Source organism: Xyrauchen texanus, chromosome 39 (assembly GCF_025860055.1).
Source record: "Xyrauchen texanus isolate HMW12.3.18 chromosome 39, RBS_HiC_50CHRs, whole genome shotgun sequence".
NCBI classification, from domain to species: Eukaryota; Metazoa; Chordata; class Actinopteri; order Cypriniformes; family Catostomidae; genus Xyrauchen; species Xyrauchen texanus.
In genome coordinates this window covers 24,025,534-24,043,457 of record NC_068314.1, presented here as the reverse complement: position 1 = coordinate 24,043,457, position 17,924 = coordinate 24,025,534, and the positions used below count along the sequence as shown (strand labels likewise).

The 17,924-nt window shown below is 40.8% G+C and overlaps 1 protein-coding gene across 2 annotated transcripts in view; it reads right to left on the bottom strand.

The window, feature by feature from the left end:
- LOC127632789 (inactive N-acetylated-alpha-linked acidic dipeptidase-like protein 2) overlaps window positions 1–17,924 on the bottom strand; it is a 373,182-nt gene that overhangs the window by 164,261 nt on the left and 190,997 nt on the right. For both annotated transcript variants that reach the window (XM_052111561.1, XM_052111562.1), the window contains one exon: window positions 16,426–16,564. In XM_052111561.1, coding sequence (XP_051967521.1) covers window positions 16,426–16,564 — 139 coding nt within the window. The remainder of the gene's footprint in view (window positions 1–16,425; window positions 16,565–17,924) is intronic.

Sequence of the window (17,924 nt, the reverse complement as noted above, 5' to 3'; positions counted from 1 at the left end):
AGGAGGCATAATGAATTACTTCGTCCAGTAGTTTTGAATTCCAGGATGCTGATTTGAGAATGAGATATTTATGAAATATATATGAACATCTTCAAGTTGCTTTGAAATACAGTAGGACAGAAGGTATTGAAAAGGTCATTATAAGAAGTTCATAATAGCCTTAATGTACATAATTTCTGTCTATAGTGAATAACTTCATAGAAATGTAAGCGCAACCTAGATCTAGCGGGAAGACTAGCAGCTGTACATCATCGCACCATTAGCTGCGTAATTCCCAGCCAATCATATGTAAGCTGTTGCTTTATAAGTCTGCTCACAATGTCCAAAGAGAGACATTACTTTTCTGTTTTATATTCATCAAATAAATGTCATCCTAAATCTCACTCAAGTCTGCAAGTCTTCCTGATAGAACAAACTCATATCGGTGAAGATATATATATTTTTTTATCTGTACAAATTTTTATGTCTTTAATTTAATGCACAAATAAATGTTGAGCTTCTTTACATTGACCCTCAATGGTTAAAGAAGAGGCCGAATTAATCTAAACTAAAGATAATCAAATCAAAGCGAAGCAAAAGATGTTGCATTAAAATGCACCACTACATTGTTTTGATTATCTTACGTTTCTCAACAATGAAAAGACTTTAAAGACTCCAGCCCATTTATTTCAATATGACTAATCTCTCTCCCAAAACTATTTAAAATAACTGACCATAAACTGACAAGTTATTTTAACTTGAAAAGTAACCATGTGTTGCGTGTTTGTTGTATCCTTGGGATTGTGTGTGCTGTTTGGATTAACACAGAACTCAAAAAGATCCTTTACATTCAGTTGTATGACTTGTAAAGGTGCTTGGAAACAGCAAATACCACAGCCTTCTTCACCAAAAGAAACAAGTAACAAGGTGACATTGTTCCAATCTCCCCAGACCTGTAAGTCACTTTCCCAAAGGAAATAGCTAATCTCGCACAACAATACGTTATGGAATAATGCAGTTTTTCAAAATAACCATAAACACTCTTTGACTGAAACCAAATTTCTATCTGTTAGATGAATGTGTGTGTGTGTGAGTATATTTGTTCAGACCATCCTTTAGATCATACCAATCCAGATATGACCAAACCAATACATCATCTGTTATCCATTAGGCACTATTCAATGAACGTGTGTAGCTCCATTGCTTTGCGTCAAATGAAAAAAAAAACCACACTGACATCCTTGCAGAGAGAAATTACACAAAGACTCAACACAAACCCTCAGCAGATGTCTAGGCTGTAAAATTGACGAGGGCCCTGGTCCTCAGTGTGGCATCCTAGGTGTTTAAAATTACATTGTTCTTTAATTGACTTTTATTATGTTTTTATGATTAGTTGCTGGAGTATCAGCAGACCTAGGGGAAGGCAAATTCTCATTTAATGATGATCATGTTTTAATGATAGCTTAATGGCTTCTGTCTTGCTTTCTCACCTGCAGGAGCCATGCGCAACATACAGATCATTACATGCCCTCAATCACATATTTCCACATACACAGAGAAAAAGTAAATATTAAAGTTTATCAGAAAATTACACATTGAAAATTGTCACGGTTACTGTTGTAACCTCTGGGGACATTGGGACTGCCCAAAGGAGACCTGGGTCCGCCAACAGGGGGACCGTACCACGGAAAATACATCACAGGGAGTTGCCTGAAGAGGGAATTAAGCCTGTGGAGCCCTACCCCAGTACAGAAAACAGAGGAGAACATCCAGGAAGCGACGCTTAGTGGCTAATCTGGGAGAGAAAGTGCACCAGATCAACTTGGTGAAGGGCGCTGGGTGCAGGCGGAACACCCGGTCAGTTGTTCAGCATTACGGAGTTCTACTGGCTCGGACCTGACAAAACACGGGACGAGACCGACTCAACCCTGAGATGGTAAAATCTTGCAAATGTATTGGGTGTTACCCAGCCCGCTGTTCTGCAGATGTCTGCTAGGGAGGTGCCGTTGGCCAGTGCCCAAGAGGATCCAACATTTCTTGTCGAGTGTGCTCGAACCCGCAAGGGAGTGGGCATGGCCTGGGTCTGGTAAGCCAGAGAGATGGCGTCAATGACCCAGTGAGCTAACCTCTGTTTGGAGATGGCGTTCTCTTTCCGCCATCCACCAAAGCAGACAAAGAGCTGCTCAGAACATCTAAAGCACTGCGTGCGGTCCAAATAGATACACAAACACGTACCTGACACAGCAACGAAAAGGCTGGGTCAGCCTCCTCCCAGGGCAGTGCTTGTAGGTTCATGACCTGATCCCTGAAGGGCGACATAGGAACTTGGGCACGTAGCCTGGTCACAGACACAGGATAAAAGAGTATGTTCCGGACCGAACTCCAGGCAGGTGTCGCTGACAGAGAATGCTTGCAGGTCCCCAACCGAAGGAGGGGTCTCTGAAGGCCCGAGAGGACCACTGAGAGATGCCAGGAGGGGAACAGGCTTGGCCGGGTAGGGTTCAGTCTCCGGGCGCCTCTAAGGAACCTGATAATCAAGTCGTGCTTACCCGGACTTGCAGTCCACTGCGTCATGGTGGGCTGCGATAGTGGCCACATACATCTTCAAGGTGGAGGGGGACAGCCTCCCCTCCAGCCTCTCTTGCAGGAATGAAAGCACTGACCGAACTACACATTTATGCAGATCTTTGGCTTGGGAAGAACACCAATTTGCCACTTTATGGCATAAAGTTGCCTGGTGGATGGAGCTCTGGCTTGGTTGATCGTGTCTACAACTGCAGATGGTAGATCACTCAGATCTTCCATGTCCCGTCCAGGGGCCAGACATGGAGGTTCCAGGGGTCTTGGAGTGGGTGCCAGAGTGTTCCCCGTCCCTGAGAAAAAAGGTCCTCAGTGGGATTTTCCAGGGAGGTGCTGTCGCGAGGAGTGTAAGATCCTAGAACCAAGTCCGGGTGGGCCAATAAGGAGCCACCAAGGTGACTTGTTCCTCGTCTACCCTGATCTTGCATAGCACCAGTGCAAGAAGGTTCACTGGGGGAAATGCGTACTTGCGCAGCCCCAGGGGCCAGCTGTGTGCCAATGCGTCTGTCCCAAGGGGAGCTTCTGTCAGGGAGTACCAGAGCGGGCAGTGAATGTTGTCTTTGGAGGCAAAGAGATCTGCCTGTGCCATGCTGAATCGGCCCCAAATCAGCTGGATCTCCGGGGGGTGGAGCCTCCACTCTCCGCTGGGCGAAACCTGTCGCGACATTGCATTCGCCGTCATGTTGCGGTTGCCAGGGATATGAGTGGCACGCAGTGACCTGAGTCACTGCAGACTCAAAAGGAGATGGCGGGCGAGTTGTGACATATGAAGAGAGCGCACACCGCCATGGTGATTTATGTATGCTACCGTCACGGTGCTGTCTGAACGAATCAAGACATGCTTGCTCTGAATCAGTGGGAGAAACCTCAACAGGGCAAGGTATACAGCCAGCAACTCTAGGCAGTTAATGTGGGCCCTGTCCAGGAGCCAGCGGCAGCGTGCCCGTTGCACACGGTGCCCCAACCCAGTTGAGAGGTGTCTGTTGTGACAACGACATGTCTGATCACCTGCTTTAGGGGGACTCCTGTCCACGGAAAACAGAGGTCTATCCACGGGTTGAAACTCTGTGACAGGAGGGCTGATTATCACACGGTATGTGCTGCGGTGCCAAGCCCATCTTGGGACTCGAGCCTGAAGCCAGTGCTGAAGCGGTCTCATATGCATCAACCCGAGCAGTGCGACCGCGGCTGAGGATGCCATATGCCCCAGGAGCCACTGGAATTGTTTTAGAGGAACCGCTGTGCTGGGCTCAAAGAGAGCGATGAGATAATTGGTACCAAATTGGGATTGGGACCAAAATCTAGAATACAATTTGTATTGTATAGTCTGGCATGATGTCACAGAGTGTATCATGGTTTTAAGTAAATATCTCACTGGGATCTCATCATACAGTCTGACAAGTAGCATTTGTAAAGGACCATAAAATGTGTACAGTGTGCCCCCAGCTAAACTTCTACAGATGTTTGGTAAAATAACCACTTGAAGTTGTTTTAACTGAAAGGGTGTTTTAAGACCACACCTGAGGGCTTCAATAGGAAGGATCTAGTCATAAGAACATTCTGCACCTTGCTTTTTTATCTTACATTGTTGTTAAAACACAAGCACACACTCGCACACATTCCAACTCAAAGCAAACACACTGCCTTTCTCATAACTGCCCATTTATATGGTGGCGGTATGTGTAAATTCTGCTGCTAGCTAAGGCCACCTATATCCACATGCTCAGCATGCTAAGAATGGACTCCGGCCAGAGGGCTTGCAGAGAGGCACAATTGTAAATTCTTGCTGTGTAAAATTATTCCCTATTTGCAGAGGCTAAACTGTGGCCATGTCTCTCAGGATTTATGGACCAGGCTCTTGCAAGGTGAAGACCAGCTCAACAGCAGAAGGGCTACACTAAATAAATAACATTAGGAATAGATGGTTCTGTAAATACTGGGCTGCACTCTGCTGTACTCTAATAGCAGAGAAAGTGTGATCAAAAGATAGATGTGGGTCTGTTTCACAGATAGAATAGAGCTCTACTCAAAAATCTACAAAAATTTAAACCCTGCACACCTTTCTTCTCTTTTACAATTGTTAAGCACCCCTTACCCTATCCTAAACATGAATAATCACATTTTTAACAAAACTAGCCAAATGCAACTTGCACATTACAGTTTGTCTCAGAATGTGTGTCTACCGCAATTATAGTGTGGTGCTATTTATATAAGCTTCCACAGGCATATAAATTGTCAACTAGCATCAGTTATGAGGTGGAGGCATTGTGAAGGTATACAATAATATATTTGAAATGGCAAAAAATAATAAATAAAATAATATATATATATATATATATATATTTCACCAATAATCGATAAAATGCAGTCAATAAACTTCCGACTTACAACTACAAACTAAACAGTGACGATCAGATATGGTAATCAAAATAAGCCTATAACACATGAGGGAGGTGTGTGTGTGTGTGTGTGCGTGTTTTTGTGATTTACGAGGACAATTTTGTAAGTTACAAATTAGTAATTACAAGGGTATTATGCTATAAATGTGATTTATGAGGACATTTCTAGTGTCCCCATAACTCAAATCGCTTAAAAATCATACTAAACAATGTTTTATTGAAAATGTAAAAATGCAGAAGGTTTTCTGGGATGATTAGTTTTAGGGATTGTGTTAGGTTTAGAGGATAGAATCTATAGTTTGTACAGTATAAAAGTCATTATATCTATGGAAAGTCCTCATAATGATAGGTAGACCAACGTGTGTGTGTGTGTGTGTGTGGGCATGTTTATGTGGTTTACGAGGACAATTTTTTAGGTTACAAACTGGTAATTACAAGTGTATTATGCTATAAATGTGGTTTATGAGGACATTTCTAGTGTCCCCATAATTTAAATAGCTTAAAAAACATTAAACGATGTTTTATTGAAAATGTAGAAATGAAGAACATTTTCTGTTAGGGTTAGGTTTAGGGGTAGTGTTAGGGGATAGGATCTATAGTTTGTACAGTATAAAAATCTTTATGTCTATGGAAAGTCCTCATAATGATAGGTAGACCAACACGAGATTTCCAGCCAGAGAATATGGCCGAGAATGTGGGAGGAGAGAAGCCGGTTAATGGCGTCTGCCCGTTTACCACGTGTCTCCGCTTGTACGATAACTTGGGGACAAAGCTGAGCTTTATCACCAAGTTATCTACTAGCCAAATGTTTGTTAGTTGTAGCGTGTGTGCAGTTAGTACAACAGAGAGAATAAAGTGGCGGTAACAATTTTGGAACATATATATTTTCTATTGCGTTACTCATCTCAAAATGTCCTGTTTTATGTATTTATTTATTCATTATTTTTGTTATAATTGGACCTATAAAAAACAAAAAGTAAATACAAAATTGAATGAAAAAAATAGAACATTCATGCATTTGAACAATGTGCACCATAGAATAATAGTGAATAAGCTGTGGATTGTTGTTAAGTTAATATTGCTATTGTATAAGAACTTTTTTCTCCATTACAAGTTTAAATTTACACAATTTATTTATTTATTTATTTATTTATTTATTTATTTATTTCAAGCAAAAATAGTGTGACAACAGAAAAGATACACAATAATATTAACTTATACACTTATGCTTGAAAATGGAGTGGGAAGAAGTAAAACTTATTAAAACCCCACCCCAGTCTATCAAAAAATTTATACAAACAAAAAAATAGCTGCTTCCTTCACAACAGCACTTCTTAAGGGTTCATCATGAAATATACACAGTAAAAAGACTTTTTAACAAATGCATTACAGCCGCAATGACAGGAAATGTTCAGTTTAACATGAGACTGACATTTTAACCACGGTAAATGGAAAGAAGTGCCGAAATAGAGAAACGTTTGAAAGTGACAGCAGCCGATAGTCTGAGTAATTTCCTCAACTTAAGGCCCTTGTGCACTTTGGCAGCAGTACTATCACACTAAAACAAAGAGATGAAGAAGTAGAAGCAACATTTCCATAATGTTATTGACCAAGTGCCACGTTTCTGTCTGGAGTGCAATGCACCCTCTGTTTTATTTGCATGTCTGTTAGCTGGAATACTAATCAAATGATAGCGATGGCAGAAAAAGCAATTTTCAGCCTGAGTGCATTCCAAATGCACATTGGTTTAAGGGCAGAAAGTAAAGAGAACACATGAGGATCAACTCAAAGATGCAGAAATGTGCTGGCAAGTCCATCACTGCTGTAAAGCATTCCTTTATTGAACACTGCCTTAAAAAGCACCTCAAGCACACGTAATAAAGATACTCATCAGGCACATAAACCACTGTTTAAAGTATAATACTGATATGTAAAGCTTCTTCAAATGCATAAGTGTGTGGTGTTTTCTTCTCATTCAAATGTGATGCTCTGTTTATGGCTAAAGCACGTAACTGTTTATCAGAAGGTTGTTGGTTCGATCCCCACGGCCACCACCATTGTGTCCTTGAGCAAGGCACTTAACTGCAGGTTGCTCCGGGAGAATTGTCCCTGTAATAAGTGCACTTTAAGTCGCTTTGGATAAAAGCGTCTGCCAAATGCATAAATGTAAATGTAAATGTTTCTTTTTGCATGGATGCATAAAAGTCCCTAATATGAACATACTAATCATTGTAAATGATAAAATTCTCAATGAGAGAGCGATATGAGCTGTTACACAGAGCATGTGCAAAGTGAATGTCAGGAAAAAAAATTAGGAGAGAAAATATTCTACGTTGTTTCTAAGAGGGAGAATAACAAAATGCAAACAAATTATATGTAATCAATTTGAGCCAATGAATCATAGCGCTTACTCATTGATCGTTCCACAAACCACTGCTGAGCAGTGCAAGTTAGCCTTAAAGCTGTGTAATGTTTTCGATGTCAAAATACTTTCTTCTTTCCAGCTTTATATGCAGAGATACTACAAGGAAGCCATTCATACAGTAGATTGATCTCTAAGTAAAGTGTAAAGACTGTGGGTGTGTGGCACTTTTAAAATATTGTTTTCTTGAGCATCCCATCCATATCAAAACAGCAACACAGGCTAAATTAATGGTGTGAATTTGGGGTGGGGGTATAGTTTTGATTGACCAGTGGTAGACAGTAAAAGCGAACAGGAAATCTGCATGAAAACAATTTGACTGTGCTACAATGGCTTAAGCCACAAATGTTTTCAGTAAAGCCCTGAATGTTTTTATCATCATGTAGTGATGTAAGAGGGACTAGTGCTTTGTAACAAGTTGATAATAAAATATAAATATATTTTAATATTAAGTAATATATGTACATATGAATGAGACCGGTCTTTCTGCAGTATCAATAACCCCAAATACTAACTCAATTCAGGCCCACATGCTATCTTTATGGCAGCTGCTGTGTACTGTATGTGCACGCATGCAAGAACGGTGCTCCTGACTTGCGTGTGAGCGGTCAAAATGCCTTGTCTTGGTGAGTTGAGATATGGAAAAATGGACTGACCTCCTCAATCCAGATGCAGTAAGTACAAAATATTTTAATATATAACCCTGAAAACAAAGAGTAATATAAACAGATGTGCTCGAGGAATTCACAAACCTTAAGTCACAAGCCAGGACGTTTGCTACTTTCTTTCATGATACCATGAACCTATAGCAAACTTGTCAAAACTAGCAACTATTTATTTTTCCTCGTGAGCACCTATTTTAGCCTATTTACAGATTTTTATCTTCTAAACTAACTTGACAAATCAATAAAAGGCAATAAAACTGACAATTGTACTGTACGTGATATTCGTTGAACTACGGAAATGCAAAAGGGACAATTTACAGTATATAAAGTACTGTATATAATATACGTACATGTAGGGTGACCATATTTTGATTACAAAAACCAGGACACTCGGCCCGGCAATGAGATACTCAAATGATACTCGAATTTTACTCAAAGATGCCTTGTTAATTTCAATACATTTAAAGTAGGCTATGCCTCTGTATGGATAGAAAATTGTTATTACAAAATACTATCTATCAAAGACACAAAAAAGACGGCCAGGACAGGGCGTGAAAACAGGACATGTCCTGGTAAAACAGGACGTTTGGTCACCCTACGTATATGTATATATGTATACAGAATATTTTTATTTTTTATCGTGTTAAAAAGCATGCAAATTCTGACCTTTGAGCATATCTGTGGCTGATGCAAAAGTTAGAAGGACCTTTTAGTTTTATTTTCGATCATTTTTAAAGATTTATTAATGACACCACACAGATGTAACATTAAAACTTTTTTTATAAAGTACATTATATTCTGATATTTCATCAAAAGCTCCACAGAGATGTTGGCTAAGCTCCAAATATTCACTGACCCTAGAACCGCCCCTGTTCATACCCACGGTAAAATTATTGTAGTGCAAAGCCTCAATTGACTTATTGCTTTATTAGATATAATGAAGCCAAGTCACCTAGCAGGGCAGTTTATGAGTGAATGAAGAAATGATCAGCTGAAAGAATGAATTAAAAAATAATAAATAAATAAACAACTAAAACAACCTTGCCTCTGATCTGATGTACTCCAGGTAGGTCAGTGTGCATTGTTTATATCTATAATTTTTAGGTGTGACTCTTGCATGAACAGAAGCTAGAATAAATTATTTTAAAAAAAGAAACAGGGCCAAAAAGAAAGAGATCCAGAGAATGCAGACCAAGGGAAGAGACAGGACACAATGTGATGCTTTTGATGACATTGCACAGAGGACGTCTCTCTTACTGACAGCAGTATTTGTTAATTAAAGGTTCCTACATGGGTCCCATGGCTGTGGCACATTTAAATAAATATGCAAATGACTACATTTCTATTCAAAGGCTTCTTTTCACTTCAACAAGTTTTCTAAATAACCCAGGGGACACAGTTCTTTCCATGTGAATAAAACCACCTGTCAACAACTTAAAATTAACATGTAAAAATTGTTTGAAGTTGCCACATATTTTCTGTTATCTCACCCTCAGATATGTGCCGGCAAAAAAAGGTTAACAAAATTATGCAATCAAAAAATAAAAGAAAAAATTCAGCAGAGCAGAAGGCTAATTAAGAAAGCTATGTTTTTATAAGCCGTGATTCTTTTTATGTCCACCAGCACCTCATTGATTAATTTCCCAACCAGGGGAATTTATCCAAAATAAATAAAATAGAGTCATTGCTCAATAAAACTGCACAATGTGTGTTCTCCAGAGGCTACAATTCAGGTACACATACTATTCCCCCAGATTTAATCAATCCGGTTGTCCTGCTCTGCTGTTATTAGACATAGAAGAAATGTTTCTGTGAGCCTTAAAAGCATCAAATTACGTGTTGTGTCTCATTCAGAATCAAAGAAAATGAGATCCTAGAATGAATTTCCATATCTGAAACTAACCAGATAAGAATGAGGAAACAGACAGAACAGGAGAGAGACAATAAAAAAAAAAAAAAGTGCATTCGTGAGAAATCAACAAGCAAAACAATCAAATATATCAATTAAAATGTCTTTCTATTTGTTATTTTATTTATATTTTTTATATACTTTTTATTTGGTAGATACAGTATATCTGATGCTCTCCTCAAATACATCTCAAAAGACCTCAGCTTTGCTTAATTTCATCTTTCCCAGCAGGTAGCATGCCAGTACAACAAAAATAAAGGATTTTCAAATTACAATGCAGACACAACAGCTGAAATTGTACAGCCTAACCTATAATAAGCATACTTTCTGCACACTTTACATATGATATGTTTTACCAGCAGGGTATTTGAATGACCATTATTCATGAATTATTTATATTGGGTGAAGAAGAAAAAAGAAAACCAATTCAGAGATACCACAAATCTATGAATTATGAAATATTTGCTTTATCTTTACATAAATTGAATGTAACAGACAATGATTTGCACATCTGCGGCTGTTGATCAACGTATATAACAGTTATTTCCAGTCTTCTAATCTTATTGGAGAAGCAGTGTTCCAAGAGGGATTTTTGCTGTTTATTTCACTCCCCTTGTATGTTTAAACGTTCCAGACACTCTCTGAGACATTGTTTGGATCCATTTTACATTACCAGAGCAAAAATAGACAAAATAACTGGCTTTAGTGTGTCTAAAATTGACACAATATTAACTTCTTGTTTATAGAACAATTGTTTAAAAGCAATAAATAACGTTGCTTAAAGTTGAAGTGAGTAATTCCTGTGGAATTAGCACTACCGAATGATATTGAATATATATATATTCAATATCATTCGAGTAGTTGCTATATATACATATATATATATATATATATATATATATATATATATATATATACACACACACACTGTATATTTATTTATTTATTTTTTAAAACAGCCTTCTGAATATGTCCCCTGATTGTTGTTGACTGAACAGCAATTCCCATCCATAACTCAAGCTATTGGTTGAGTCAATGTTGTTGCATCGGGCTGGACAAGTATCTCAAAACAAAAATAGGATTTTTTTTTTAGATTCCACAAATATACACACTGTTTACAGTTTGAGAAAATTAGCATACTTATGGCTCACATATAGTTGTCTCTGCTTATTGAGATGGGATCGGAGAAGGTATTTATACACCAAAAAATAACACCTTTAATAAAGAGTCTCTGACCTCTGCTGTTCAGTGCATTGGTTTACCACAACTCATTGCATGCATTCTCTCATTGCCCAACAAAACAAACACAAGGACAATATTACAGCTGAATAATTTATGCTCCTCTGAACCACTACACAGAATCCAGGAACATTGGGCTCTCGTTCCCTGCTGAGTGGTCTGACATTGCGAAGAGGGAAAAGGCACAAAACATCTGCTAAGACATCTGTTCGTAGGCTCTATTGGCCCTGACTCGACAGCCTGCTGTAAGCCCATGCTATCACTCAAGTAAAGAGATGTCCCAGTGATCATACGCTGCAGCAAGCCAGGGTCAGCAAGGGCTGCGCTAAGGTCTTCTGTCTTGGGCAGCAATCTTAAATACAGTAGTCTCAATTCAGAACCATGGATAGCAGCAATGCTTTACACTGTACTGGGCTGGCTTTCAGCACCATGGACAGCACATACTGTAGATTGTAGACTTGGTAGATAGCATGTTGACATCAGCGGATTCCTAATCTACATTTTCTGTTGAGAAAGACTGTATGTTTGGACCCTAAAGTATAGCAATAGTACTTTTAATAATATTACTAAATACAATAATAATAGTAATAATTAACAATAGTTAACTATTTTTTAAATAAACTTTTATTTTCCCTTTAAATTCTGTGTTATGTTCCTCTGATTTAATAAAAACCCAGTCAGATATTTTCGAAGATTTAACACAACTGTTACATGTATGTCAATATGTATCATGTAGTAGATTTCAAGGCATGTGATGTTTGGGGTCAGTAAAAAGAAAAAATACAATTAAGCAAATTAAATGGAAATAACTGGAATTCTTGTTAATTCTTTATTTGTTTATTCTTTTATTTAAGTTTTCTAAAGATTCGTTTTTTTTTTTTTAATGTATCAACCTGACGGATCAGTGTTTGTTGAACTATTAAAATGGCCAAAAAAACTAAAAGTCTCTTAATTGTAGGTCAATTAATTTCAGGACCAAGGACAGATATTTTAGCAGACTAAATTTGAGATGCACAGACTTTATATTAGTCTAGGTGTCATAACATCTTGGTTCCCTATCAAAAAGCTACACTTTGGTGCTGCGCTGATTTAGCGCTTTGGAAACAACTTTAGGTGTGACAAGCTGTGAATATGTGTGCAAAACCTCAATGAAATTGAATAGAATTTATAGCCTTTGCTGATGACATCATTGGATGCACCTGTAGCAGGGCTATAAATAGATGTGTCACAGTTGCACCGTCAGATCTTTTGTCTTCAGATCACTCTGTGTGTATTGTGCTTCATGAGCCTGTCAGAAACTTTCTACTTTCCTCTGTTAGGATTTAGATTTTGTGCAGTGCAGAGAAACCTTTCTCTTTAAAAAAAAAAAAAAAGGACTGAAAGACAGAGCAAGCGGTGTGTTTTCCCTTGTTTACACTCTATAACTGAGAGGGACACACACCAGTTTTGTTTTGTATGTTTGGGGGAAGAGCATGTTGCACTTGCGTTGGGGCTGGGACGTGAGGGCATTGCGATCTGTTCTCAGTCAAAATGCTTTGCACTCGTCTTGCTTTCTTCCGAGAGTCAGCGCCAACACTTCCATCGTGGGGCTCTCGTATGGATCTGGTTGAGGAGAAAGAGACGGGTCCGTCCCTATCGCTCGCTCTCTCCCCAGATCCAGCTGGTCCTTCCCGTTATTTTGAAGCGTGCTCTGGCACCTCTTTGGTTCATGAGGGGGACCATGAATCTCTTGAGTCTATGGACTTTGAGTTACCAACCGAGCATTCCGTGCATGATAAGAAATCATCGGAGGAATTACTCGAGGTGATTACTTGTGCGGTGGCCAGGCTTCAATTAGAATGGCCACGAGAAACAAGATACCCCCAAAAGCTCCAAGTTGGAGGACAGATTTCTGTCTTGTGGCCAAGGGAAGGGATCCTTTCTTTGATGACCTCCATGACGAGCTCTCTCGCTCATGGAGGAAACCTTATACTTCCTGTGTCTTTGTGCCCTCAATATTGTTATATTCGACTATCGTGGGTGCTGATTCATGGGGGTATTCATTTTACATTACATTTACATTTATGCATTTGGCAGACGCTTTTATCCAAAGCGACTTACAGTGCAATTATTACAGGGACAATCCCCCCAGAGCAACCTGGAGTTAAGTGCCTTGCTCAAGGACACAATGGTGGTGGCCATGGGTTTAGAACCTGCGACCTTCTGATTAACAGCCCTGTGCTTTAGCCACTACACCACCACCACTCCATATTCAGGGTATTCAGTGATGTCGCTGGTTGAAGAGACACTTGCGGGTTATCTCTCGCCTGGCTCGGCATCAAAGTCTAAAGGAAAAACCTCTTCAGAGCCTGCAATACTGCCAACAATTCGAGGCAGTTGATATGCCAACGCAGTCGAGGTCCTGTCCAGGAGCCTGAGGCTGCATGCTCATTGCAAATGGCGCCGGTGTCTGTCGTGATAACAACACTTCTGGACACAATTGTAAGGGAACCCCAGCCCATAAAAATGCATACAAATCGGCGTGATGGCCATGTTATGCGTACTGTGGTGCCTTGCCCATGTCGGGACTCGAGTATGAAGCCAGTGCTAAAGCAGTCTCAAATGCATCAACCCGAGCAGCGTAACCTTCGCCGAGAATGCCATATGCCCCAGAAGCCTCTGAAATTGTTTCAGTGGGACTGCTGTTCTTCCACTGAATGATTTCAGGCAATTCAGCACAAACTGAGTGTACTCGCTCGTGAGACGCACTGTCATAGTGACTGAGTCCAACTACACTCTGAGTAAAGAGATGCTCTGCACCGGGGAGAGCTTGCTCTTTTCCCAGTTGACCTGGAGCCCCAATCGGCTGAGGTGTCTGAGCACCATGTCCCTGTGCGCACAAAATAGATCTCAAGAGTGAGCTAGAATCAGCCAGTCGTTGAGATAATTGAGGATGCGGACACCAACTTCCCTTGGTGGGGCAAGGGCTGCCTCTGCGACTTTTGAAAAGATGCAAAGTGACAGGGGCCGACCGAAGGGGAGTACCTTGTACTGATATGCCTGGCCCTCAAAGGCAAACTGAAGGAATGGTTTGTGTCGAGGCAAAATCGAGACATGAAAGTATGTGTTCTTCAGGTCTTCCGCCGCGAACCAATCTTGATACCAGACACATGACAGAATGCGTTTCTGCGTCACCATTTTTCATGGTCCATCACAATGGCCTGAATGTGGGTGTGCTTATGATGGCACATGGAACGTGAAAATGGGGGTGCCGCAACCCCTAGTGTGTGCTGAGAAATCAAAACAAAAGGGAACAAAAGATTCTCCTCTTGGCCCTCCACTGGGGGATGGAGTAGTCTGTGTACTACTTCCTGACTTACAGCAGGTCTTCTCACCCCTGGGTCGCCCGTCTCAGGGAGGCTTTAAAGCTGTCTTGGGGTGTCAGCTTCCTGCGAGGGGCTCTATGCCAGGTCTGAACAGTTGACGTGGAATGAGGTGGAGCCAGTGTTGCTGTCGCAGGAGGATGCCCTCGGCAATGAGCAGACGGGGTGTGGGATCTTGGCGGCCCGAAGGATGAAACACACTGGGGCAAGATGTGTTGCCTCCATCTGCTTCTTGACCATAGAGAACAGCTGGACAAAGTCCTCGACAGTGTCGCTGAACAGGCCAACCTGGGAGATGGGGGCGTCAAGAAAGCGAACCCGGTCCAAAAGTTTAAACCACAGGTGGCACCAAGCGAAGCTCCTGCATCACTCCTGGGTCAGGACTACCTTTTAGCAGTCTTCCAGTGCCTTGTCCTGGTGGACTTGCAGGAGGGCCATGGCATGCAGGGTGGAAGCAGCCTCTCCAGTTACACTGTAAGCCTTGGCCATCAGGGATGACGTGAACTTACAGTTCAGGAATTTTGTGGGCACAGGTGCACATGAGAATGAGACATTAAACTCGCCCTGGGGTGAGCCAACTGACTCATCCATGAACTCGACTGTGCCAAACGAGTGTACAGGGGAATGGGAGGTTCGTGGGGATTCGCCTGGTGGAACCACTCCCATTGAGAGCCCCAATTCACCCCCAGCACTAACTGACATGGCCTTGAACCGGGGCGTGGAGCAACTGGAGTGGCTTTCCCTCTGAAGAAAGAAAGCCGAGACAGCAACGAGGACATGAACCATCCATGAATGCTGCCTCAGCATGCCTAAGGCCCATACATGTGAGAAAGTGATCATGGCCATCAGAGGCGGATAGATAACGACCGCATCCAGAAACTACACATAAGTGGAAAGTCATCTTTAAAAAGATGCTCTCCATCAGTGCTACTCTTATAGAGAAAATATACTCTTTTAATCCGCTCAATTATGGCTGCTGAAGCGCCCAGGGGCGTTCTCTGCACTTATCTGTGCAAGAAGGGGAGAACCCTCTGTAATGTGCCGTATATCCTACAGCCGTCTTAACACTCTTGCTTTTGCTCTCGTAGTCAGAGGTGAATGGAATGGCAGTGGATTCCTCATATGCTCTATTCTGAAGAAAAAATGTGAAAGGGTCGTTGTAAGCCAGCTCCTTTTATACCCGTATGTCTGGGGGAGTGGCATGCAAATTCCACCCGCTTGTTCTCATTGGCCTTATCTGAGTTTGGGGCTCACAAGTACAACCCCTAGTGTCACTACATCAACACAATATCGAGTGAGTGACAGATAGGGAACCCTGGTTATGGCAATTTAATTATTTCAAAAACATATTCTAAAATGGAATGTTGTTAATTTGCAAAGAAGTAATCCAATTTCATTATATAATAAGCATCCAACAATGGTAGTAATTGTTCTCTCTTTCACTGTTCCTTGATGTGATTTCTCCCTTGTTGTGAAAATGAATGCATAATAAAAAGTATTTGCCATAAAAGTAAAGCAGGACCACCTGAAAACTAAAGATAAGAGACATATGTTTATGTTTGAGTGGATTTTTGTGAAAGATTAATCTATGGAGGTCTTCACTGTGAAAAGGAAAATCTTTTATTAATTTTTGAGTTTGACTTCAAAACTCCCTACTCCGGAAATACGTTTACGACCTCACCTATCAAGCAAACTGATGAAAAACAAAGATCTCTTTCTCTTTACATTATATTTCTTTACATTTATAATCGAGCTGACCTGGTCTCAGAGCACCACCATTAGACTCCCAGATTGCATTCTAAATGCCAGTCTAATTAAAGATAGTTTCAGTAAGATGTGTCAAGGTACAAAGAAAGTTGTATAAACTTACCGCTCCTGGGGTGTCCTTGAGAAGACGGGTTCCCACCTGGGTTCAGAGTCACACCAAAAGTGTTATTCCCAAATGGACCGTCACAGGGATCCACATACAAAAGAGAGCCACCAAACCCCATCTCTGCCAGAAGAGAGAGCTGTGGAGATAAAAGAGCATATTCTTTAGACACAAAGCACACAAACATAAACACTCTTAACCAGTCACAATGCAGACCTGTGAAATAGACATACAGTGGCCCTAGAAAATATTCCAACAATTTTGAACACTTACTGTAAGTTGCACTAAATATTTGTTTCTTCTCTCTCTCTCTCTCTCTCTCTCTCTCTCTCTAAACTAACTTTAATTTTCTAAGCCATGTTTGCAATGACTTTGAACCAACTGGTCCAGAGGTCAGTTCCCCTTGAGTTCCCACAGGTACCCTACCAGAAAAGCCACAGGTGTGGTTCATCATAACTTAAATGTGATCCTTAAATTTTTATGACCAAAAAGTGTCCAAATACTTAATCATTTTAAACAATGTATCATCTGTTTTATAAAAAGAAACTTAAACTTATTTTGTGAAATGCTTTGCTCAAAAAGTTTGCTGCTTCTTAATTAAATGCCACATGGTATACCATTTTGGTAAATAATGCACTGACATTCATACATCTGTTTAAGTGTGGCTTAAATATTTATTGTATAGGAGTGCCATTTTGACATTGTGCTTTTCCAAGAAATAAAGTGCAATCAAAATGATTTGTGTCACATAGCAAATAATGGGTCTTCCCATGCCATATCAGTTTGTGTTGGATCTAAGTGTGTGTTTTGGCACTGAGAAACTCTGCTCCAGCAACACTACCAAATTGTCCAATCCACAGTATCACACATCAAAGATCAATAAAATATAAAAGAAACACTGTCAATGTTAATGTATAAAAGTAATGTCCTTCACTTGTTTTCTGATGTGTATGTGCTGCAAGGATGTAGATTTAGCTTGAACATGGGGTGGGGTGGGGGTTTCAGTATAAAGAATTTACATGTTTCCATTGATCATGGTATAATTACTGGGGGGCATTTTCCAGGTGGGCCGACGCACTTTTGGGGCCGATCAGTGGCAGACTGGCCATCGGAAGAAATGAGCGGGCCGGTGGGTCTGTCGCGAATTGGACCGAATGGGCCGCGATAAGCAGAAATGGACCACAAAACGGCGTCGCGATATGCAGAAAAGGACAGCAAACTCAACCCCCCCCCCAACCGGGCCGGTTGCTATGTGAAATCCTGGGCTGATTTCTCTTCCCAGTCCAGCCCTGCTAACAAGATCATGTTAACATCATAAGATCAATGCAGAACTAAACTTAAACTGCTTAATCACTTCTTCGTCCCTGTTTGCCTTGAACATCTAGTCTACAATCCCACTGTGACTGCTAATGGTGCCTTTTACCATAAGCACAGCGGCAAGTCTTTAAGCTGATCATGCCAGCCTTGCTAGTGGTTGGACTCTGTGTCAAATAGATGGG